The following is a 27,041-nucleotide window of genomic DNA, read 5'->3' as shown; positions in this document are numbered from 1 at the left end:
GATATGTCTTGGTGTATTTGTGTGATAATCAGGTAATCACGATAAATTCCTAGAAGTAGAATTTCTGGGTCAAAGATTATGCATGTTTTCAGTTTTGGTATATGTTACAAAATTGGCCTCTGAAAGGATTGTACCATATACACTCATAAGCAGTGGTCTGAGAGAACTGATTTTTATCACATCCTTACCAACATTGGCTATTATTAATCAATCTTTTAAATTTTTGCAGGTCTAGTAGGCAAAAACTTTTTTTGTCTTTTCATTTAGTATTAAAAATGTAAAACCCTACGGTTTAATTATTCCAAAATAAAAATTATACACTGTTGTGTTATCTGTTTTAAAATAACATTAGTGATCAACTTACAGACTAGAGGACTCCTATAAACAGCTGTGGTTCTTATATTTGATATCTGGGTATCAGTGGCCCACGCAAAGCTGTGTTGTGGGCAAGTTTTCTGAGTCAGTGTTCATGTTATTTATGAAGCCTTACTGACTTCATTGCTAATAGCCATAGAACAGAATTCCTTTTATTTTATTTTATGTATTTTTTATTTTTTTGCGGTACATGGGCCTCTCACCGCCGCGGCCTCTCCCGTTGCGGAGCACAGGCTCTGGACGCGCAGGCTCAGCGGCCATGGCTCACGGCCCCAGCCGCTCCGCAGCATGTGGGATCCTCCCGGAACGGGGCACGAACCCGTGTCCCCTGCATCGGCAGGCAGACTCTCAACCACTGCGCCACCAGGGAAGCCCAGAATTCCTTTTATTTTTAATGAGATGATCTAAATCAAATATTAAAAAGTTGTTTTATTCAGAGAACTCAGCCCTAATGTTAAGTGCTACTATTGTCCTGTTGACCTTAGTCAGATTTTTTTTTATCCTCCGTAAGATCAGGAAAAAAAGGTTCAAGTAAAGCCTTTTTCTAACTTTCTAATATGAAATTTTCATATCTAGGGCACCTCAAACTCCAGTGCAAACTTTACTTTTCCTGGTTATCCTGTTCATGTACCAGCAGGTGTGACATTACAGACGGCATCTGGTAAGAGTATAGTTTAAAAATATTTTGTTTTTAGCTTTGGTACTAACTTCTGGGTCTTAACTTTAATGATTTTAAATAAACTGTATACCACAAGTTATTGAAGTTATAGGAACTTCTAATAAAACTTATTTAAAAATAATAAATGGTCGTTTTTATTGTTATGGAAGCAGTCTACCACGAAATACACTAAGCCTGTCTACTAAGGCAGGTACTAAGCTTGTCCTATATTTCACTTCCAGTTCTCATCCCAACATTGTGTAAGATGCTTTATATAGGTTTTCTCTAATTCAAGTCAGTTACCTGAATTTTGACACACATGTGTCCCGGCTAGCTTTAATCAAGAAAATCTAAAGATTAGATTTATCAACCTTTGCCTCCTTTCTTATTGGAGATTGTATAAGAATATTTGAAAAATTTGGAGATTAACCTCTGCTTTTCAAAGAACTGTTTCTTCATTTGAAAGAGAATCATATCTATTTTTTGGGTTGTTACAGAGTTTAAGCAAGCACCTGACTCAATGCTCAAAAAATAAATTTCTTCTTTCTTCTGGTTAGTATTATTTTAAAGGAAAGAGGGGGGAAATTTGATACCTTGTGAAATTATTAAACCCTTTTTGGATATCCTTGTCTTATAGTTGTTATGTGGTATCTTACATCTTAACTATATGAAATACATTCTCCATGGTTAGGTTTCTTAAAATCCCAATTTGGGTTGTTAACACTGTAATTTATTAAACAATGGGAGAGGTTCATGGAATAAATATTGGTAGCCTGTATGTGTCTCAGAATGTGCCATATAAGCAATAGTGGGAAATGGCTAGAGTTAAAGCAAGATATATTTAATTTTAAAAAATAAGAGTAAAAAAAAAAAAAAAAAAAAAATAAGAGTAATATATATTTATTATAGAAAACACAAAAAAATCTGAAAAATTAAAGGAAAACTCCTAGAGGTAACCACTATTAACATATTGACGTATTTCCTCCCAGCCTCCTGTGCATGAGATTTTTTTTTTAGGAAATTTAAAGGAAATTAGGATTCTGTTATAGTTTTGTTTTCTTCTTCTTTTTTTTTTTTCTTCTTTTTAAGGTTACCTTTATAAAGTTAATGTACCAATTATGGTGACACAGACTTCTGGAAGAGCAAGTATTCTTCAGCATCCGTTTCAGCAAGTATTTCAGCAGCTTGGGCAGCCTTCAATAATACAGACCAGTATTCCACAATTAAACCCGTGGTGTCTTCAAGTAACTACTGAAAAATCACAGAGAATGGAAACTGTGCTCCAACAACCTGTAGTTCTTCGTTCTGGGACAGTGGATAGGAAACGTTTAGAAAATGCTACTGGTGATACTCTTTTACATCCTGGAAATCAGCATAAAATCATGTCTGAAGCTTTACTGAGCCAGCCGGAAAACTCTCAGTATATCAGCCTTTCAGGTGTTGTATTTCCTCCACAGCTCTCTCAAATGGATTCTAATGTGGAGCCAGTGCTCGGTGTTTCAGCTAGCATGACTCAAAATCTGCATGGTGGGCCCCTGTCCACAGGCCCTCAGGGGGCTCAGCACCAGCACATGCCTGATGTTCAGCTTCGTGTTCTTAAAGATAGGATGTGTGGATGGGATTCTGTAAAGCAGCCGAGAAATACAGAGGAGCCCAGCAGCCTACCTGTCTCAAAGAAGGTAGTTCTATGTTCAATTTAATGGAATTAGGAGATAAACAGTAGCCAGTGATTAGATGTCCTGAGTGTTTTTTTTAAACTGTAAGGTTACTCAAAAGCATGTTTTGTTTTTCCCTTTAGAAGATTCTTTCTTTATTATTTTTAGTACAACTATCAGTTTTTAAAAGTATTCATGCTCAGCATTTCTAAACTTTTAGTTTCAATTAATGAATTAGAATATTTCTTCAAAGAAAATGCATTTGTTTTAAGGTAATCCATTTATCTCTCCCTTACATTGTGAGAATTGTTTTTTGTCTGCAGATAAAATTTAAGATTCAGAAATGCATTCTAGTAATTAAATGAGTGTTTTGAGGTAATTCATTGTCATACTTAATATACAAAAGAGGTTCAAAGTATTTTTTTTCTTGCTCTACCTAATTTTCCTAAACTCCCATATGAAAGTTTTCTCTACATGAGGAATTATCTTGCTAGTAAATACTTTGTTTCTCCGTTTGCTAAAATACTAGTTAACTTAATTTCTTTTGGAATTCAAACCACTAAAAAATAGCTCCTAATTAGTCTTCCATATTAAAAATAGGTTTACATTATTAATTTCCAAGGAATTCATAGTGATGGCAGAAAGATTCATGGAGAATTTCACATGGTAAAATTTAAAAATCTTGCATTATCTTTTTACAAATGTAAAATTATGTCTTACAGCTAACTCCATTTATACAATTTAGTGACATATGACAAATAAAGGTTTGTGTCTCTAGCTAATGGTTTAGTGGTCCTTTAGAACCGCTGTACAAATCTGTAGCAGTGTAGTAGTTAAGTGTCACCTTAACATTTTTCTAGATAGAAGGGGAAGGTACAGGGTACAGTGAAGGATAATGAACAAAGAATATGTCTATCAGAAACCATTTGACTTGTTTTAGAATATTTCAGATGTTTGATGAAGCCTGTTCAAAATCTTTTCGCAAGTCTGTTTTTGGTTTAGTTTGGTATAATGTATTAAGGTTAAAATGTTTATTGAGTGTTCATTATATTTTTCACATATAAAATTAAGAAATGGAGGATAAACTCATAATTACGAAACATTTGGTTTTGAGGGAAAATAACTGTAAAATAAGCGTTTGTTTTTATCACTTGGAACATAACTTTTAGAGGCATTTTTCTCCTGCACTCTGTATGAACTTTGAAGATTTCTGGTGTGATGATTCAAGGACTTAGTCTACTTACTTATTAGATGTCACATTGTACTTTGTTCTGATATGGGGAAGTAGATTAGTTAAGGGAGATTAAGGATTGTTTAGGGGCTAGTGGTTAAGAGTTTAAGCTTTAAAGCCACAATAGGTTCAAATTCTAGATTTACCACTTACAAGCAAGCTAGGTAATGTTGCTTTCTGAAATTCAGTCATAAGTCTGTAAACTGGGCATAAAACCAAGCTCATAATGTTTAGAATTATCAGAGATGTATAGAGTTTTTGATAGCTCTGTCACCATAATAAGCTTTAGATTAGTGCTATTATGCTTTATGGGCATGTGATACATTAGATAACTTTTCATATAACTTGTTGCTTGGTTTTAAAATCTATGTTTAAAACACAAACATCCAAACAGTCAAAAGAATTTAATTTATAACATTTTAAAAAACTTACTGTAGGTTAACTTAAAATAGTAATCTGGTAAAGTTTATGCTGATTGAATTTTCAGAAAATTTTATAAATAGCTCTCTATAAGTAGCTTTTCAGAAATTCTTATTGCTTAAAGCAAGTTACAATTAGCCCTACTTATTTACTTTTCCTGTGTAGACTGCCAGAGATCTTAAGTTTTTATGTAGGTTTAGCATTATTACTGTTTCATAAAATATATTCCTGACAATTTTTGACGTGTTCCTATTTTAAAGTGCATATTACTATGTTAAGTTTTTCCTCAGTGTAGGAATTTTGTTTGCTAATCTTATAATGCTGTAGAAAATTAGAAACTCAGGTCTTCATTGGAACTGCAAAAAGTAGGAGCAGAAGGAGAGAAACGGGTAGGGTGGTGTATCTTCTCCAGCTCCTTTTTATTCCTTGCTGGCTCTCCCCACCATCTTCATTGCCCTCTCTCCCAAATATTATCATTTCTGCTACCTTCTCTTTTAATTATTTACCTTTCTGACTGCTTCCTCTTATCTCCTTTGTGAGCTCCTGTTTATCTGACCTTGCTGTTTCCTAAGGTTCTAGCCTCAGCCCATTTCTCTTCTTACTTCATGTTTTCCCTGGGCAATCTCATGCATTATCGTGGTTTTTAACTATGACCTGCTTGTTGATGACTGCATTTTCAGCCCAGTTATTCCCTTGAGCTTCATTCTCATGTCTGTTTCCTTTCTAGACAGCTCTCCCTGAATGTTATAATAAGTCATTGTTTCCTCATCAGAGATACTGCATAGTACCACTGCCCACCTGGTCTCCCAAGCTAAGGACTATAATGACTTTTTGGCCCCCTTTCCCCCTCATCCTCCTTATGTCATGTGCTTTTGAGAATTATTATTATTATTTTAATTATTATTAGTTTTTTTGTGGTACACGGGCCTCTCACTGTTGTGGCCTCTCCCATGGCGGAGCACAGGCTCCGGACGCGCAGGCTCAGCGGCCATGGCTCACGGGCCCAGTCGCTCCGCGGCATGTGGGATCTTCCCGGACCAGGGCACGAACCCGTGTCCCCTGCATCGGCAGGCGGACTCTCAACCACTGCGCCACTAGGGAAGCCTGAGAATTATTTTTATTTATTTATTTTAGGCCACGCCACGTGGCATGTGGGATCCCAGTTCCTCAACCAGGGATCGAACCTGTGCCCCCTACACTGGGAGTGCAGAGTCTTAACCACTGGACTGCCAGGGAAGTCCTTTAAAAATTATTTTAAAAATTGAAAAAAAAATTTGTAAAGTATATACAGTGGACCCTTGAGCAGTGCAAGGGTTAGGGACACTGAGCTCCACGCAGTCAAAAATCTGCGTCTGACTTTATAGTTAACCCTCTGTATCCGTGATTCCGCATCCACGGATTCAACCAGTCACAGACCTTGTAGTATGTATTTATTGAAAACAATCCACGTATAAATGGTCCTGCGCATTTCAAACCCATGTTGTTCAAGGGACCTCGGTATAACATAAAATTTACCATTTTAACCATTTTTAGGTGTACAGTTCAATGGCATTAAGCATGTTCACATTACTGTGCAACCATCACTACTATCCATCTCTAGAACTTTCTAATCATCCCAAACTGAAATTCTGTACCCATTAAACAATAACTCCCCATTATCCCCTCCATTCAGCTCCTGGTAACTTCTACTTTTTGTTTCTATAAATTTGACTACTACTAGGTACCTCGTGAGTGGTATCATACAATATTTGTACTTTTGTGACTGGCTTAGTTTGCTTAGCCCATTTTCAAGGGTCGTTCATGGAGCATATATGGGAATTTCATTCCTTTTAAAGGCTGAATCATATAACTTTTGACAACTTTTAAAACCAAATATTTCTGGAATCTTTTTCCTCTTCTCTATCCCTACTGCCATTGCCCTAATTGTCTCTCAATTGGGACAATATAGTTTCTAACTAATTTATTAGCCTGTAGTCTCTGCTGGTTCTTACTCCACTCCTTCCAATCCATCCATCCTAGAGGTTAAAGGCTTCAGGGATCAGAAATGTTTTGAATTCCTTCTCTATCCCTTAATAACTACATGAGTTGGGCAAGCTACTATTTCCTCGTTTGTAAAATAAAGATAATAGTAGCTACCGTAGAATTGTGGTGGTGGGAGGATTATATGAGATAATCAGTGTGAAGTGCTCAGCAATATACTGCCTAGCATATGGTAAGAGCTCAGTGAGTATTAGCTATGACCTCTGCTCCTCATGGCTACCATAGATTTACTCAGCATGCAGCCTGCTTAACATGTTGCTGACTGCCTATCAGCTACAGGATAAAATTTAAGCTCCTTGAAAAAAAAATTAATAAACAGAAATCTCAATTAAATAGAGTTGGGAGACCTGAGGGGGGCACTCTCATGCCCTGTGACAATAGCAGAGCCCAACTAGAAGATTCCGCTTCTATCCTGACAACAACTTAACCAATGAAGAGCTGTGGACTCTGTTTACTGTAGCCCTCCCAACTTCCTTTTCTTCTCTATATAAGCGTTCTTCCTTCGAGGGGACTTGCATGTGGCTCGCCATGGTTGCACACCCCACATTTCTGCTGATCCTGAATAAACCTATCTTTGCCTGAGAAATATCTGGCAGTCTGTTTTTTTTTAGGTCAGTATTCTTAATGTGGCATACGAGGACCTCCATGTTCTTTTTTGGCCAGAGTTTCTCATTTGCTCTTTATTTCATGCCTACTACTTTATTGGTAACAACAAACTGTGAGCAATGATCTGTGTTAACCACAAGAAAGGATGGCGGCAGAAAAGCTAGGCACAAAGCAGAGGGGATAACAAAAGCAAAGAGAGGCAGGAAACAACAAAGTTAATTCCTACTTACCCATTTATTACTTCCTCCAGAAATCTTACTTAATACCTTTCTATCTGCCCTCTCCCCTTTCATTATTAGGTTGGATGTATCTCTTCTGTGTTATCATAGCACCTTATGTGTGTATCCGTCATAATGTAGTTAAGAGATGCATTAAAATGTCCTGTGTGCATTGAGAGGTACATTTTATTAATCTTTGTATACCCAACACCTTAAGAATACACACACACATACACACACACACATATATATTCATATATATATTCTCTTTAAAAGAAGAGGATCTATGACTAGTTTACTTGGCTCAATAGTTCTCAACTCTGGCTAAATATTAGAATTATTGGGGCATTAAAAAAATGTTCAAGTCTGCCCCAAGGGATATGGATCTAATTGGTCTGGAGTGCGGTCCACTTACTATTGTTGGAGTTTTCTGAGGTGATTGTAATACATAGTTAAGATTAAGAACGACTGATCTAGCTAAATATCAATTTATGAATGAAAAATGGATGGAGTGAGGGGATTAGAGAATATATAACTTTAAGAGCTTTTATTTTCCAATCCATTCTGATACTCTTCTAAAAGATAAAATATCATACCAATAGTTATTTGAATTCATGATTCAGTTAATTGAGCACATAATTTTTGAGTCACTGTATGCTACTTCTAAATGAATATCTCTAAATCAGATTTTTAAACCAGGTATGTGACATTTTTATTTCTTTAGAGGAAAAAAACCAATTTAACAAGATACATGACATTTTTGTTTCTTTAGAGGAAAAAAGCCAATTTAACAAGATACTTTTTTTTTGTATTTGTCAGAATATGTTGAGGTATATTTCATCCCAAATAAGAGTAGAGTGGCATGGGATGCTACTTACGTGGTTAGGTAATATATAATCATTATTGCCATTATGTTGTGGGAGATAGCTGGATTAAGTTTCTGTTAAGAATTAAAGGTGTACCCTTCCATTATGATTATAGGCAACTGAATTTCACATAGTTTAGTTTGAAAATGTGAAGAGAAAATATGTTATAGCTTAGGCTTCTCCTGTTTTATCTTTATTCCCACATATGCGTATGAAGTTGTATCAGTCCTTACCAACCATTAGAAAAATATTGTCCTTTCATTAGGGGAAAGCTTAAGTTGAAAAGGTTGGAAGCTGTATTTGGCAAATAAAGCTTTATCTTGAAGCGTCCTATGCATTTGCTCATTGTACTGCCCAGCCACAGAAGCTGTATGCAATTGAAAAGACCTTGGGTGAAGCTGAGAATCTTGGAAATCATTGAGCTGGTTTGTTTAGAGCAGAGAAAGAAAACTAAAGCAGTGCTTCTGTCAGATGATGTCTCTGCACTAGAACTGTTGACATTTCTTCACGTTCAGCGAGAACTCATAGAAGAATCAGCAGTGACTTTTCTTTAACATTCAGCAGGATAAAAATACCAGTACTCCTCAGGGCAGCCGACATCTGATTTTAATCATGTTTGCACATTGGCACAGTAAAAAATTCCTGTGTTGTGAGACCTTTTTTTGAAACTGGAAACTGACATCTTTGTAATAATGAAGTTTTTATAGATTAACAGAATTTGGTACTCTCTGTACTGATGGAGCCCCTGAGATGCTTGGCAACACATGGTTTTGCTGCTTCAGTGGAGAGAGTATTTCAATGTCTGTTTCAGCACATGGCATACCTTAGTGCTGAGACCCAGCCAATAATTCTAAAAGAAGTATTGTCGGCTGCCGTGACACTCAGATGCATTCGAATTTAATTGAATTATTAAATTTTCCAATTTAATGATTTAAATTGATTTAATGATTTCCAATTTAATTTCCAGTCATTATCTTTTCCAAGACATTTGTCAAAAAGTGTGGGGAAAATGTTCTATTCTTTTTTATGCAAATTTTTTATGACTTTTCAAAGGACAGTACTTGAAGCCCTTAATTGATCCTTGGGGAGACATTAACTATTGTTGAGAGACAGTGGAAACCTCCTAATAACAATTTGACTTGGAGGAGTTCATTGATCTATGTAGTGGATGTTTGCCATATGAAAGGCTTAAATCTTCCTATTCATGGGCCTGTGGTATCAATTATGGATGTTGCTGCAAAACTGCCTGCTATTTTGGTTAAACTACCACCTTGGAAAAGGAGATTGGAGTCAGATAATCATATGAACTTTCTCATGCTTGGTGGAAGTGCTTCTGAAGAAAGAAGTTGAGAGTGACGAAACTCTTTTGCAGTTATTGATATTAAATTTGGATTTGTAATCTTACTCTTTTCCCAGAATAAAGAGGACCTCACTGATATAGGTAAAATAAGATGATGCTACGTGAATTCAATTACAAGAGTCCTGGAATCTTTAATATTCCTTAATAAGCTTATACTAATCTGGTAAAGTACCATGGGAGCGCTGATTCATTTTGTAACAAAAGATCTTGCGGTGTAAGGTTTTCAGTACTTGTTGCTATTAACATGAAAAGCCAATTCCAACATGTGATTAGGCCCAGGACTAACCTTACCATAATTTACTTTTCACACAATTAGATTTATTGGGGTAGTATCTACATACAGTAAAGTTCACCTTTATTTAGGTGTACAGTTTTTAGATGTACTTATGAATTTTGACAAAACACTTGGAGTTATATAACCAGTATCACAGTTGAGATACAGAACATTTCCATCACCCCAAAGAGGTCCCTTAGGCCCCTGTGTAGCCAATACCCTCCCTTCACATCTGGTCCCTGGCACTCACTGATGTGTTTTCTTTTGGTATAGGCTTGCCTTTTTCAGAATGTCAAACAAATGGAATCATGCATTATGTAACTTTAATATGATATATTCGCAGTTCATTCATGTTTTTGCATATATTAGTATATTCCATTGTGCCACAATTTGTTTATCCATTCACCATTTGGACATTTGGATGTTTCCAGTTTGGGCTTTTGTGAACGAATCCCCTAAAAACATTCATGTGTGGGTTTGTGGGTTTCCTCCCTTCCTTTCTCTCTCGCTCCCTCCCTTCCTTCCTTTTTGGTGTGGACTTAGGTTTTCTTTACTTTCGAGTAAATACCTAGGAGTGGGATTTCTAGGTCATATGATACCTGTATGCTTATAAGAAACTGCCAAACTCATTTCCAAAGTGGCTGTATTCCCAGCAGCAGTGTATGGTGGAATGCAAATTTCTGCTCCCAGTGGGTAAGAGTTGTAGTTGCTTCATGTCCTTGCTATTTAACGCTGTCTTTAGGAGAGAAGTTTGTGATTTTGATGAAGTCTAATTTATTCTTTTTTCCTTTTGATTTCTGCTAATGTGTCTTATCTAACCAAAGGTTGTGAAGATCATTGAATGCTTCTAAAAACTTTATGGATTTTACATTTAGGACTGTGATCCGTTTTTGAGTTAATTTTTGTGTATAGTGCAAGGTTAGGGTTTAGGGTTTTTTTTTTTTTGCATATGGATGGCTATTCAGTTGTTTTAGCATTATTTGTTAAAAAGACTACCCTGTCTCCATTGAGTTGCCTAAATCACATTGAGTGTTTAAAGCACGTTCACCTTTAATGAAAATCAGTTATCATAATGTATGTTGGTTTATATCTGGACTTCCACTCTGTTTCATTAATTCATGTGTCTGTCTTTTCACTAGCACCACACTGTCTTGATTAGGTCAGCTTTGTAGTAAGTCTGGACATCAGAGAGTATGAGTTTCTTGTTTTTTTTTTTTTTTAAGAAGATGTTGGAGGTAGGAGTTTATTAATTAATTAATTTATTTTTGCTGTGTTGGGTCTTCGTTTCTGTGCGAGGGCTTTCTCTAGTTGTGGCAAGTGGGGGCCACTCTTCATCGTGGTGCGCGGGCCTCTCACTGTTGTGGCCTCTCTCGTCGCGGAGCACAGGCTCCAGTTGCGCAGGCTCAGTAGTTGTGGCTCACGGGCCTAGTTGCTCTGCGGCATGTGGGATCCTCCCAGACCAGGGCTCGAACCCGTGTCCCCTGCATTGGCGAGCAGATTCTCAACCACTGCGCCACCAGGGAAGCCCCGAGTTTCTTAACTTTATTCTTTTTCAAAGTTATTTTGGTTATTCTAATTCTTTGCTTTTCCATATAAATGTTAGAATGAGCTTGTCATTTTTTACAAAAAAAGCTGCTGGGATTCTGATACGGGTTTTGTTGGATCTATAGATCAACAAGGGGAGAATCAACAAGGGGAGAACATCTTCACAATGAGTGTTCCAATTTATTGCTACATTTTTTATTTAGGTCTTTGACTTTTAAAGTTTTATAGTTCTCAACATACATATATTGCACATATTCTATTTTTATCTAAGTGTCTCATGGTTTTGGGTGCTGTCATAAATAATAATACACACCATAAAGCACAATGTTATTTATATTTTAAGCTTCATTTGCATTAATTTTAAAAATATTATTTTCAAAGGTAGGATTATTGAGGAAAAAAGCTAAAAATTTCCGTGGTTCTTCAAGTACATTGCCACAATAGTTTCAAGAGGTTGTGCAATTTTTCCTGCCACCAGCACTCTTTATCAGTTTTACCACATACTTGACAGTTGACACCGTTGATTTTGTCTGTTGTAAAAATTTACCTTTTAACCATTTTTTACTGTACAGTTCAGTGGCATTAGGTGCAGTCACATTCTTGTGCAACAGTCCTCACCATCCATCTCTGGAACATTTTTCATTTTCCCAAATTGAAATTCTGTACCCATTGAACAATAACTTCCCATTTGTATCTTCCCCCAGCCCCTGGCAGCTACCATTCTACTTTCTGTCTCTATGAATTTGACTATAGGTATCTCAAAGCAGGAGGTCAAATAGTATTTGTCCTTTTGTGTCCCTTTTCACTTAGCATAATGTCTCGTGTTCATCCATGTTGTAGCATATATTAGAATTTTCTTCCTTTTTATGCTTAAATAACATTCCATTGTGTATATATACTGTATTTTGTTAATTCATTCATCCATCCATGAACACTTGGATTGCTTATACCTTTTGACAGTTGTGTCTAATGCTACTGTAAACTTGGGTATACAAATATCTCCTTGATTCCCTGCTTTCAAATATGTAGCCAGATATGGTGCTGGGTTATATGACAATTCTGTTTATAATTTTTTAAGGAACTACTGTAGTGTTCCATAGCAGCTGCACCATTTTACATTCACACCAGCAGTGCACAATTTCTCCACGTTCTCACCAACACTTATTTTCTGTTTGTTTTTTTTCTTTGATAATAGCCATCCTAATGGGTATGAGGTGGTATCTTACTGTGGTTTGGATTTGCATTTCCCTAATGATTAGTGATACTGAACATCTTTTCATGTGCTTATTGCCATTTGTATATTTTCTTTGGAGAAATGTCTATGTTCTTTGCGCATTTTTAAATCAAGTTTTTCGTTTTGTTGTTGAGTGTAGGCGTTTTAAAATATATTTTAATTTATTTTAAATTATATTAACTCATATTGATGAGTTAATATTGATTAATATTGATGGATATTAACTCATCAGATATATGATTTGCACATATTTTCTCCCATCTTGTGGGTTACCTTTTCACTTTGTTGATAGTGTCCTTTGATGCACAAAGGTTTTAATTTCGATGAAGTCCATTTTATCTTTTTTTTTTTTTTTGCCTATGCTTTTGGTATCATATCTAAGAAATTATTCCCAAATTCAGTGTCATGAAGATTCTCCTCTATGATTTTTTTCCTAAGAGTTTTGTAGTTTTAGCTCTTACGTTTAACTTTTTAATCCATTTTGAGTTAATTTTTGTATATGGTGTAAGGTAGGGAACCAACTTCATTCTTTTGCATGTGGATATATAGTTTTCTTAGCATTTGTTGAAAAGATTGTCCTTTCTCTGTTGAATGGTGTTGTCACTTTTGTAGAAGATCATTTGATCATATATGTGAGAGTTTATTTCTGATCTCTCTGTTCTATTGGTCTTTTGTCTGTCTTTATGCAAATACACTGTTTTGACTACTGTAGTTTTGTAGCAAGCTTTGAAATCAGGATGAATGGGACCTCCAACTGTGTTTTCTTTTTCAAGATTGTTTTGGTTATTCAGGGTCCCTTGAGATTCCATATGAATTTCAAGATGCTTTACTATTCCATTCGCACCAAAAATGTCATTTGGATTTTGATAGGGATTGCAGTGAATCTTAGTTGTCTTTGGGTAGTATCAACATTTTAATAATATTAACTCTTCTAATCCATAAACATGGAATGTTTTCCCATTTATTTGTATCATTTTTAACTCCTTTTGGCAATGTTTTGTAGTTTTTAGTGAACAAGTCTTTTTCCTCCTTGGTTATGTTTACTCCTAAGTATTCTATTTGGTGGTTTTGTAAATGGAATTGCTTTCTTAACTTTGTTTTCAGGTTGTTAATTGTTAGCGTATAGAAATGCAACTGATTTTTGTATGTTGTTTTGTATTTTGTACATTTTGCTGAATTCATTAGTTCTAACATTTTTGTGTGTGTATGGAATTTTGGGGGTTTTGTACATAGAACATTATGTCATCTGCAAACAGAGCCAGTTTTACTACTTCCTTTTTAATTCGGATGCCTTTTATTTCTTTATCTTGCTTAATTGCCCTAGCTAGGACTTCTAGTACTATGTTGAATAGAAGTGGCAAGAGTGGGCATCCATGCCTTGTTCCTGATTTTAGAGGAAAAGCTTTCAGTTTTCACCATTGAATATGCTGTTAGCTGAGAGTTTCTCATAGGTCAATTTTATTATGTTGAGGTAATTTCTTTCTATTCCTAGTTTGAGTGTTTGTTTTTATTTTAAATCATGAAAGGGTGTTGAATTTTGTCAAATGCTTTTTTTGCATTAGTTTAGATGATTGTTGTTTTTTCCCCTCTTCAGTGTGTTAATGTGTTGTATTACATTGATTTTTCATATGTTGACCCACTTTTGCATTTCAGGAATAAATCTCATTTGGTCATGGTGTATGATCCTTTTAATGTGCTGTTGAATTCTGTTAATATTTTGTTGAGGATTTTTTTTTTTTTTTTTTGGCCATGTTGTGTGGCTTGTGGGATCTTAGTTCCCTGACCAGGGACTGAACTTGGGCCCTCGCAGTGAGAGTGCAAAGTCTTAGCCACTGGACTGCCAGATAATTCCCTTGTTGAAGATTTTTGAGGATTGGTGTTAATTCTTCTTTGAGTGTTTGGTAGAATTCTTTAGTGAAGCCATCTGGTCCTGGGCATTTCTTTGTTGAGAGGTTTTTGATGACTAATTGAATCTCATTACTGGTTATAAGTCTATTAATATTTTCTCTTTCTTCATGATTCAGTCTTGGTAGGTTTTGTGTTTTTAGGAATTAGTTCATTTCACCTGGGTTATCCAGTTTGTTGACATACAGTTAGTCTTATAATTCTTTTTATTCCTGTAAAATCACTAGTAAAGTTTCTTTATTTCTGATTTTAGTTATTTGAGTCTTCTCTCTTTTTTTCTTCATCAATCTAGCCAAAGGTTTATAAATTTTATTGATCTTTTTTGGTTTTGTTTAGTTTCTCTATTGTTTTTCTATTCTTTACTTTATCTCTGCCCTAATTGCTATTATTTCCTTCCTTCTACTAGCTTTGGCTTTATTTGTTCTTCTTCTAGTTCCTTAAGGTTGTTAATATGAGATCTTTCTCCTTTTTTAATATGAGCATTTACAGCTATAAATTTCTGTCTTAGCACTTCGTTTGCAGAATCCCATATGTTTTGGTATGCTGTGTTTTCATTTGTCTCGAGATATTTTTTTATCTTTTGACAAAAGATTTTGAGTTTTTTTTTGTTTCTTCTTTGACCCATTGATTTTTTTTTTTTTGAGACTGTTATTTAACTTCTACATCTTGTGGATTTTCCAGTTTTCCTTCTGCTGTTAATTTCTGGTTTCATTCCATTGTGATCAGAAAAGATACTTTGTATGATTTCAGTCCTTTTAAATACTAAGATTTGTTCTGTGGCCTAATTTATGGCCTATCCTGGAGAACATTCTGTGTGTACTTGAGAAAAATGTGTATCCTGCTATTTTGCATGTTTTGTATATGTTTGTTAGGTACAGTTAGTCTGTCATGCTCAAGTTCTTTATTTCCTTATTGATATTTTGTCTGGTGGTTCTATTCATTATTGAAAGTGGAGTATTAAAGTTTCCTACTATTACTGCAGAGCTATTTCTCCCTTTTTGTTGCATATATTTAGGAGCTCTGATGTTCGGTGCATATATATTTGTAATTGTTATATCTTCTTGGTGAATTAATTCTTTTATCATTATATAATGTTTTTTTTGTTTCTTGTAACAGTATTTGAATTAAAGTCTATTTTGTCTGTTATTAGCATAGTTTCCCCAACTCTTGTGGTTACTATCTGCATGGAATATCTTTTTCCATCATTTTACTTTCAACCTTGTGTGTCCTTAGACCTAAGGTGAGTCTCTGGTAGACAGCATGTAACTGGATACTGTTTATCCATTTTGCCAGTCTGTTGCTTTTGGTTGGGGAGTTTAATCCATTTACATTTAAAGTAATTGCTAATAGGGGAGAGGTTACTCTTGCTATTTTGTTTTCTGTGTGTCTTTTAGCTTTCTTGTCCCTTATTTTCTCCCTTATTTCCTCCCTTATTACATTCTTTTGTGTGTAGTTTTTTTGTAATGACACATTTTGATTGTTTTCTCATTTCCTTTTGTGTGTTCTCTATAGGTATTTTCATTGTGGTTATCATGGAGATTACTTATAGCATCTTAAAGTTGTAATAATCTATTTTGAACTGATACCAACTCACCTTTAATTTTATATAAAAACTCTGCTTCTTTTCAGCTCTACCCTCCCCCACTTTATATCATTGATGTCCCAAATTATGTCTTTATATATTGTGTACTCGATATAGATTTATAATTATAGTTTTTAATGCTCTTATCTCTTAAATCTCATAGAGGACTAAAAAGTACAGTTAACAAACCAAAATATGATAATACTGGTTTTTATATTTGTCATTGTATTTATCTTTACCAGAGAACTTTATATTTTTGTGTGGCTTCAGATTACTGTCTAGCTTCCTTTCATGCCAATTTAAAGGACTCCCTTTAGTATTTATTGTAGGGTAGACCTAGTAGTAATAAACTCCTTCAGCTTTTACCTGGAAATGCCTTATTTGCAGGACAGTTTCCCAGATATAGAATTCCTAGTTTAGTCTTTTCTTTCAGCACTTCATTTTTTTTCTTTTTCTTTGGCCACACCACGTGGCACGTGAGATCCTAGTTCCCTGACCAGGGATCGAACCCATGCCCCCTGCATTGGAAGCGTGGAATCTTAACCACTGGACCACCAGGGAAGTCCCTCAGCACTTTAAATATATGTCATACCACTGCCTTTTTGTTTTCAAAGTTTCTGGTGAGAAATCTGCTTGTTATCTTACCGAGGATCCTTTGTATGTGATGAGTTGCCTTTCTCTTGCTGCTTTAAATAGTGCTGTTATTTAATTTCAGTTTCCAATTGTTTATTGCTACTATACAGCCATACAATTTTTGTAAATTGCCTTACATCAGTCTGAATGTTTATGTAACCCCCAAATTAATATGTTGAAATCCTAACCCCCAAAAGGTGATGGTAATTAGGAGGTGGGGCCTTTGGGAGGCGATTAGGTCATGAGGATGGAGTCTTCAATTAATGGGATTAGTTACCTTATAAGCGACCCCACAGGGCTCCCTAGCCCCTCTGCCATATGAGGACACAGTGAGAAGCCATCGTCTGTGAACCAGAAAGTGGGCTCTACCAGATACCAGATCTGCTGGTGCCTTGATCTCAGGCTTCTCAGCCTCCAGAATTGTGAAAAATAAATTTCCATTGTTAATAAGCTACCTAGCTTATGGTATTTTGTTATAGCAGCCCAAATGATCTAAAACAGTTTCCTTATCCTTTTAATGTTTTGGGGATCTATGGTGACACCCTATCCTTAATTAGTAATATCATTTCTTTTCTCTTTTTGTTAGTCTGGCTACGTTTTTTCATTTTTATTCATCTTTTCAAGGAATGAACTTTTGGTCTAATTGACTTTTTCTGTTCTCAGTTTCATGTATTTTTCTTTTTATTTCCTTATTTGCTATGAACTTAATTTGATCTTCTCTTTTTTAGTTTCTTAAGGTGGAATTTTAGGCCAGTGATTGAGACTTGCTTCTTCTCTTATATAGTCATGCAATGCTATAAATTCCCTCTAGGCACTGCTTTAGCTACATCTCAGGTTTCGAAATGTAATGTTTTTGTTTGCATTCAATTAAAATTATGTTTTAATTTCCCTTGTGACTTCTTCTTTGACCCATGTGTATTTAAAAGTGTGTTGTTTAATTTGTAAATATTTGAGGATTTTCCAGATTTTTCTGTTACTGATTTCTGGTTTAATTCCTTTGTGCTAAGAGAACATACTTTGTATGTGTTAAAGTTGCCAAGATTTGTTTTATGATCCAGAATGTGGTCCATCTTGGTGAACATTCTGTGTGCTCTTGAAAAGAATGTGCATTTGGCTCTTTGGGGGTGGAGTATTCTATAAATGCCAATTAGGTTATGCTGGTTGATTGTGTTGTTCAGTGCTTCTACATTCTTACTGAATTTCAGTCTGCTTTTTTTATTGATTAGTAAGAAGAAGAATGCTGAATTCTCCAACTATGTTTGTGAATTTGTCTGTTAATCTTTTCAGTTCTGTCAGTTTTGATTTATATTTGTCCTTTTTGTATTTGGTTTATTCTAGTTAGTACAATCCTTTATATTTTTTATTTATCCATTGAGCATGATGTCACTTGTCCTTTCTACTTCATTGAATTATTGTTTAAAATAAAATAGTTAAAACCTAAGAGGTATATAAACTTAAGATAGTATGTATAAAAACTGGTAAACATTATCTGAAAACAGTCAACTGATTTGCTGTCTATGTATGACCGTAAGTGGGTTTACTTTATTTACAACTTAAAAGTTATTCCCATCTTATACAGAAATGCTAGGAGTGTTCTAAAATTCAAAATTAGGGAATATCATCTGACAGGGAAGGAATATGTTTTCAGAGGCCACTTGTGAACTGTTTAAGTAATTTTATATTTTGTGTGATCCAATGTTTTATATACGTTGTTTGACAGGAAAAAACTTTATTGCATTTATTTCTCTTTTTAGGATTCTAATTCTCAGATGGATTTAAGCCTTCAGGTAACTGATGATGATATTAATGAGATAATTCAAATAGATGGAACTGGAGATACAGCTTCCAGTGATGAAATAGGAAGTACGAGAGATGTAGATGAGAACAAATTTCTAGGGATTACTGATGCGGGAGACCTGAAGGTATTTGAAGAAGCCAGCAGTATATCAAATGAAGATTCAATGGCCAACAGTAGTGATAATGAAGACCCTCAAGTAGACCTTGTGGAAGAGGTGAGGATTATTTTTGAGCTGAAACTTTTAAAAATTTATAGCATTTGTACTTTAATATACTTTGGAACCAAGAGGAATAACAATTAAGGTTAATCCTGTCTTTTGTCTTTAAAATGAGACTTATTTGTATCTAGTATTTAAACTTTTAATCTTAAACTGTAATTTAACTCAGTATTAAGTATTTAGGAATCAGCTACTATATTTGTTGGTCTTAACTAGAGGTAGTGAGAGGTTTAAGGGATGGGAGTGGAGGTAAAGAGGGCAGCTAGGGTAGAAGCATATCATATCTGCTCTAATCCTAATAAATGCTGTGAAATCTTTGTGGAATGTGATAATTAAGAAGCATGTAAGTGGTATGTATTAACTATCGTTTATGGTGCCGTACATATGTGCCAGGTACCATACTAAATCTTACTGCCTTTTGTTATTTAACATTACCACTGCCTTATGGGTTTTATGAGTCTTATTACTGTCCTCATTTTGCAGATGAGAAAACTGAGATACAAGGAGTTTTAGTAGCTTGCCAAAGGTCAGTCTTGTGGTTATTGAGTGACTAAGTTGGGATTCAAACTCAGGCTGTTTTACTTTTAAATACAGTACTATTCTGTGTCCTTGGAGGGAGAGAATATGTCCCTCTGTCTTTAAAAAATTCAAAGCATCATGAAATTCATTAATGTGAGTATCTTTCATCTTTAGGACCCTTTAAATTCTGGGGATGATGTTAGTGAGCAGGATGTGCCGGACCTGTTTGACACAGATAATGTAATTGTCTGTCAGTATGAAAAGGTACTGTATTCACCTTTTAGACTTTAGGTTTATTAATTGCATTTATAGTAGAAAATGAACAAAATAATGGGAAATGTGATGATCAGTTACTGTTCAGTTAAATTAATCTCAAAATAGCTAAGTAATTCTATAAATTTGGGAGGATATTTTGGGTCTAACACTGTGCTGTGTGGTCTTGGTGATACCAAAAAAGTGATAGGCCTTGTCTTATGGAGGTGATAGTCTTATTGAAGAAAGGTGTTTCTGTATGGAATAATAGAATGGCATACAATAAGATAGTAGGTAAATCAAAAGCTAAAATACGTGACAGGTAAATCAAATACTAAAATACATGGCATATAAATCAAATGCTAAGATGAGTGGCACAGACAGTTAGTCCTAAAAGGGGCTAGGAAATGCAAGAAATCCTTTGTAGTTGGAGTTCTCCACAAATCCTTCATGGCTGATGTGGGGCTTTGAAATAGATCTTGAATGATTTGTAGGATATAGATAAGTGTGGAGAGTAGGCATTCAGAGTAGAGTAGCCTGATAAAAGGCAGAGAAATGAATGCATGTAGAATTTATAAGGGACAGTGAAGAGACAGCTCTGCCTTGAATGAGGTGTTTTCCTTTTGAATGTGTTAGGAAATGAGGCTGGGTGGTGGACAGAGGTGGGAGCAGATTGGAAAATCCAGAATCCTGGTAGGGGAAGTTCAAACTTGATTTGATGGACATTAACCTTATGAGGATGATATTGAGAAAATTGTAATTGGGTTTAAAAACTGGCATTGTTTGCTAATTTGGAAGAGGCAAATAGTAAGAACAGGGATAGCACATAAAGTAACAGAGCCCAGACTAAGGATGGCAGCATAGAACATGGAAGAGTTAGAGATTATGGTGGAAGAAATCATTGGACTTCCAATACTATGTTGAAGAGAAGTGGTGAGAGTGGGCATTCTTGTCTTGTTCCAGATTTTAGTGGGAAGGCTTTTAGCTTTTCACCTTTGAGTATTATATTGGCTGTGGGTTTGTCATAAATTGCTTTTAGTATGTTGAGATATGTTCCCTCTATACCACTTTCCTAAGGGTTTTTAAATCATGAATGGGTGTTGAATTTTACCAGATGCTTTTTCTGCATCTATTGAGGTGATCGTGTGGTTTTTGTCCTTTTTTTTTGTTGATGGGGTGTATCACATTGATTGATTTGTGAATGTTGAACCATCCTTGTGACCCTGGCATGAATCCAGCTTGGTCATGGTATATGACCTTTTTTATGTGTTGTTGGATTCAGTTGGCTAATATTTTGTTGAGAATTTTTGCATCTATATTCATCAAAGATATTGGCCTGTAATTTTCTTTTTTGGTAGTTGTCTTTGTCTGGTTTTGGTATCAGGGTGATGGTGGCTTCATGAACTATTTTTGGGAGAGTTCCTTCCTCTTTAATCTTTTGGAAGAGTTTGAGAAGGATTGGTATAAGTTCTTCTTTGTATGTTTGGTAGAATATACACTGAGGAAAAGACAGTCTCTTCAGCAGGTGGCGTTGGGAAAGTTGGACAGCCACATGTAAGTCAATGAAGTTAGAACACACCCTCACACCATACACAAAAATAAACTCAAAATGGCTCAAAGGCCTAAATATAAGACAAGACACCATAAAACTCCTAGAAGAAAACATAGGCAAAACATTCTCTGACATAAATTGTACCAATGTTTTCTTAGGTCAGTCTCCCAAGGCAATAGAAATAAAAGCAAAAATAAGCAGGTGGGACCTAATCAAACTTACAAGCTTTTGCACAGCAAAGGAAACCATAAATAAAATGAAAAGATAAACAAAAAGGTCCTACTGTATAGCACAGGGAACTATATTCAATATCCTGTGATAAACCATAATGGAAAAGAATTAAAAAAAAAGAATGTCTATATGTGTATAACTGAGTCCCTTTGCTGTACAGCAGAGATTGGCACAACATTGTAAGTCAACTATACTTCAATTAAAAAAAATAAAATTAAGTAAAAAAAAATAAACGAAAAGACAACCTACAGACTGGGAGAAGATATTTGCAAATGATGTGACTGACGAGGGCTTAGTTTCCAAAATATACAAACAGTTCATTCAACTCAACAACAAAAAAACAAGCCAATCCAAAAGTGGGCAGAAGACCTAAATAGACACTTCTCCAAAGAAGATATGCAGATGGCCAATAGACATGTGAACATAAGATGCTCAACATTGCTAATTATTAGAGAAATGCAAATTAAAACTACAGTGAGGTACCACCTCACACCGATTAGAATAGCCATCATTAAAAAGTCTACAAATAACAAATGCTGGAGAAGGTGTGGAGAAAAGGGAACCCTCCTACACTGTTGGTGGGAATGTAAATTGGTGCAGCCACTCTGGAAAACAGTATGGAAGTTCCTCAAAAAACTACAAATAGAGTTGCCATATGATCTAGTAATCCCACTCCTGGGCATATATCCAAACAAAACTAATTCAAAAAGATACATGCACCCCTCCCCATGTTCATAGCAGCACTATTTACCATTGCCAAGACATGGAAACAACCTAAATGTCCATCGACAGATGAATGGAGATGTGGTATATATATATACAATGGAATATTACTGAGCCATAAAAAAGAATGAAATAATGCCATTTGCAGCAACATGGATGGACCTAGAGATTATCATACTAAGTGAAGTAAGTCAGAAAGAAAGAAATACCATATGATATCACTTATATATGGAATCTAAAATATGACACAAATCACTATATCTATGAAACGAAAATAGACTCATAGTTAGAGAGCAGACTTGTGGTTGACAAGGGGGAGGGGGAGTAGGGGAGGGAAGGATTGGGAGTTGGCAGTTATATATATAATATAATATATATATTATAATAATATAATATTATATAACAGGATCCTATTGTATAGCACAGGGAACCATATTCAATATCCTGTGACAAACCATAATGGAAAAGAATATGAAAAAGAATGTGTGTGTGTGTGTGTGTGTGTGTGTGTGTGTGTATAACTGAGGCACTTTGCTGTACAGAAGAAATGAACACAACATTGTAAACCAACTGTACTTCAATAAAATTAAAAAAGTATCATTGGTACTTGGTGATTAGTTGGTCATGAGAGAATGATTGACAAGGGAGAGTTAAAGGTGTCTATCAGGTTTCAAGCCTAAAAATTAGGTTAGTAGCAATTGAGCTTTAGCAACTAAAATATAATACAGCTTAAATTTGTTTTTAAACACTATAACTGTGATTATGTAGTCAGTTTTGCGTTCTTAACTTATTCATATTTACATTTTTAGCAGCTTTGAGATATAATTCACATACTATACACTTCACCTATTTAAAGTGTACAATTCAGTGGTTTTAGTATATTTATGGATATGTGTAACCATTAACACAGTCAATTTTAGAAAATTTTTATCACCTCAGAAAGAAAGCCCATACCCTTTAGTTCTTACTCCCATATTGCCCCCTTTCTCCCATCCCCAGTAGTAAGGAACTACTAATGTACTTTCCATCATTGTAGATTTCCCTATTCTGGAGTTTCATATGAAAGGAATCATATAATATGTGGTCTTTTATGACTGGTTTCATTTATTTCACACCGTGTTTCAAGATTCATCTATATTATAGCTTGTAACAGTTCTTCATTCCTTTTTATTGATGAATACTAGTCCATTGAATGGATATACCACATTTTGTTTATCCATTCATCTGTTGAGTGATATTTGAGTTGTTTCTACCTTTTGGCTATTATGAAGAATTCTGCTATAAATATTCATGTACCAGTTTTTTGTGAATATATATTTTCATTTCTCTTGGTAAATACCTAGGAGTGGAATTCCTGGGTCATATGGTAATAATTTGAGGCACTACCAGACTGTTTTCCAAGGTGGCTGTACCATTTTTCATTCCCATCAGCAGTGTGTGATGGTTTAGATTGCTTTACATTCTCACTAACACTTGTTATCTGACTTTTTGATTCTAGCCATCCTAGTGGGTGTGAAGTGGTATCTCGTGGTTTTGATTCGCATTTCCCTGATGACTAATGCATATTTACATCTTTGACTTGTTTTCAGTAACAATTTCAATATACTCAGGGGAGATGGAGGATGGTACTATGAATTGCTGTAAAAAATGAATCCTTTTCTCTAAAAATAAGATAATTTTCTCTCCTATAACATTTTTTATAGATAGAAAATGGCAGTTTAGATGCTGGTAAACATAAGCATAAGAAGGAATAGGTAATAGAAAAGGGACTGGTCTTGGTTTGAAAGTTCTTTTAGATTCTTACAAACAGTGTATTGTGTTCTATCAACAGTGTACTGTACTGTATAGACACTAGATTATATATGCATTTCTTAGAGTCACAAATAATTTTCTAGACTATTATGGATATAGTATTCTTTGTGGTACTGCATTGTGGGCAATAGCTTGTAATTAATTAACATTGAATTAATAGAATTTAGTATTTTAGTGATGTTAAGGAGGAGTAGGTTGCAGTTTTGGATGTGATGTCCAGGGGAGGCCTTACTGAGAACGTGATTGGGTAAAGATCAAAAGGAGGTAAGAGAGGGGACTTCCTTGGTGGCGCAGTGGTTAAGACTCTGTGCTCCCAGTGCAGGGGGCCTGGGTTTGATCCCTGGTCAGAGAACTAGATCCCACATGCATGCCGCAACTAAGAGTTCACATGCCACAACTAAGGAGCTGGCAAGGTGCAACTAATGAGCCCGCCTGCCACAACTAAGATGTGGTGCAACCAAATAAATTTAAAAACTTTTTTTAAAAAAAGGAGGTAAGAGAATGAACCATGAGGATATTTGGATGTAATCATTTCAGACAGAGGGAACAGTAAATAATACATAAGTCCTGAGGCAGACGAATACCTGTGTGTTCAGGGAACAATGAGGAGAGCAGAGCAGTAAGTGAGGGGAAGAGCAGGATCTTATAGTCCATTTTAAGGACTTTATTTTTTGGATGAGAAGTCATTGGAGAGTTTTGAGCATAGAAATGATATCTGGTTTATGTTTTTAGTAGGGCCATAGTAAAAGTAGACTGGCTACCATGTTTAGAGTAGACTAAGAGGAAGACAAGGGTGAAAATAGGGAAACTAGTCATGAGACATATTAATCCAGGTGAGAGAGGATGGTGGCTTAGACAAGAGTAATAGTAGTGGAGGTGGTAGAAGTGGTTGGAATATGCTTTGTAGGTAGAACTAACATTTACTGATGGATCTGGATATGAGGTGTGAGTAGGAGGTGTAAGGATTGTGTCCAAGATTTCTGGCCTGAATGAGAAGAATGAGTGGCCATTCCTCACTGAGATGCGGAAGACTGTGAGGTGTGGGGGAGAGTATAATAGTGTCTTTGTTTTAAACTTGCTTGAGATGTTTATTGGACATTTATGAAGAGGTGCTGAAGCAGTTGAATGAGAATCTGGAGTTTAAGGGAGAGGTGTGAGCTAGAGATATAATTTTGGAGAGTCCTTAGCATATAGATGATGTTTAAAGCCATGAGATTAGATAAGATCACCAAGAGAGTGAATATCAACAGAAAGAAGAGTCCTGGTACACTCTAAAATTGAGAAGTAAGAGAGAGAAGGAGGAATCAAAGGAGTGGCCAAAGAGTCATGTGGAAAGCCAGGAATGTTCTAGAAGCCAAGTAAGGAAAATATTTCAAAGAGGATATATTGAATGGTGCCAGTAGATCAAGTATTTTTAAAATTTTTTCCTTATTATGTTATCTCTTTTGTTGCTGTGGTAAACGGGCTCTTTATATCTTCTAACTGTTGCTTATATATCACTATTTGAAGGCAATGAATTTCAGTTTATTAATTTTGTATCAATACTTCTTATTTAGTCATTTTAAATTGATTATCTTAGGTTTTTCAGACATCCAGTCATTGCATCTGCAAATTTATTTCATCTCTTCCAATATTTATCTCTGTAGTTCTTTCTTCTTGTCTAATTGTATTGGCTAGTACCTCTAGAGTGAAAAGTTGGTTAAGAGTGGGTATTCTTGTCTATGTCCTGACTTGAGCGGGAGTACTTTTAGGGTTTCCGCACTAAGCAGTATGTCACGTCTTTTGGGTTGAGGTAGGGGTATGTGTGTGTGTGTATGTTTGTAGGGCATAGTCTTTCTTATTTTAGTTTAAAAAAAAAAATCTATAATGCATGAGTTTTATCAAAAGCTTTTTCAACATCATTGAAGATGATTATATTATTTGTCTCCTTAGGTCTAGTAATATAGTGTTTGTACTAGTAAATTCCTAATTTTGAACCATTGTTGCATTTCTAGAATAATGTAGTCACTAGATAAAGCTACTGGGATGAGTTGTTGCCGCTGCTTCTACCGTTGTTCTTTTCCTAATTCTGGCCAGATTTTATCATCTTTGTTAAGGATTCTGTTGTCACTGTTGTGTTCCCCGAGACTTAAGATAAGTGCAAGTGGAAATTTGGAAGTCAAACTCAGAAAAGAAATTTTCTGTCGCCGGGCCATTTCCCCCACACACAAATAGAGGGTTTATCCTTTGTATTTTCTTATGCTTCACAAAGTGCATCCAAATACTAGTCACAGGCTTTTCTTCCTTGATTTGACTATTTGCAATCAACACCCAGGTTTAATTTTTACCCTTGATTTCAGATCATATATTTCTAAATTTTTAAAATAGTCACTTGTGGTCTACCCAGAAGTAACAATGATTGTATGATTTCTTACCTCTTAAGGTAGTAGGATTTTCTGGTTTTAATTTTGTATCAGGCCGATTTACTGAATCCAAAGAATAGCTAATAGAATCTGATAGATTATAAGTTGTATTTTCAGACCTTGCTCAGTGCGTTATTATGACTTTCTTCTTAGAAATGAAACACCACTATTTTTTCATTCCGGATAATATTAACTACATCCTCTCTTGTTTATTCCTTTGCAGACATAGCGAACTTTTTGCTTTTCTTGAGCAATCCAGGCATGCCCCTCCTCAGGACTTCTGTTCCCTTTGTCTGGAATGCTCTCTACTCAATATCTTCTTTTTAAGTCTTTGCTCAAATGTTACTTCACAAGTCAGGCCCACCCTGACTCTTCTATTTAAAATTCTAACCCCACCTCTGTGTTTGTGATATTCCTTTTCCAGATCTATTTTTCATAACACTTAACCACCTTTTAATATTCTGTATAGTTTACGTGTTTATTAAGTTTGTTTCTCCCATCCTTACTAAAATGTAACCTCTTCAAAGACAGGAATTTTTTTCCTGTTCTAAAAAATTATATCTATATTTTCCTTTTTAAAAAGCTAATATAGATCTCCAGTGCCTAAAACAATACCTGACACACAGGAACTGAATGAATGAATAAACTATCTTGAGGAGGGTCTTGTTTATAAAGAACTCCCATTTAGGGTCAGAATAATCTCATGGGATATGCAAAGAAATGTAAATGATCCTTTGACTTCTAAATTTAATTAATTTAGGCTGTTTTTCTCCCTCCAGATTCATCGAAGCAAGAACAAATGGAAATTCTATTTGAAAGATGGTATTATGTGTTTTGGAGGGAGAGACTATGTATTTGCAAAAGCCGTTGGTGATGCAGAGTGGTAAAACTGATGAGCTCAGTACATCATTAAGATCAGTGGGACTAGATCAC

General features: G+C 35.3%; 1 protein-coding gene across 2 annotated transcripts in view; it reads left to right on the top strand.

Annotated features, from left to right (window-relative positions):
• Positions 1-27,041, top strand: part of GTF2A1L (general transcription factor IIA subunit 1 like) — a 59,583-nt gene extending 32,542 nt beyond the window's left edge. For both annotated transcript variants that reach the window (XM_060026656.1, XM_060026658.1), the window contains 5 exons: positions 952-1,036; positions 2,123-2,712; positions 18,357-18,614; positions 19,311-19,400; positions 26,888-27,041. In XM_060026656.1, the coding sequence (XP_059882639.1) occupies positions 952-1,036; positions 2,123-2,712; positions 18,357-18,614; positions 19,311-19,400; positions 26,888-26,995 (1,131 nt within the window). In that variant the 3' untranslated portion in view covers positions 26,996-27,041. The remainder of the gene's footprint in view (positions 1-951; positions 1,037-2,122; positions 2,713-18,356; positions 18,615-19,310; positions 19,401-26,887) is intronic.

This window comes from Delphinus delphis, chromosome 12 (genome assembly GCF_949987515.2).
Source record: "Delphinus delphis chromosome 12, mDelDel1.2, whole genome shotgun sequence".
Taxonomy (NCBI): Eukaryota; Metazoa; Chordata; class Mammalia; order Artiodactyla; family Delphinidae; genus Delphinus; species Delphinus delphis.
The sequence above is the reverse complement of the archived record's forward strand: the minus strand, read 5'-3'. Positions and strand labels throughout refer to the sequence as shown.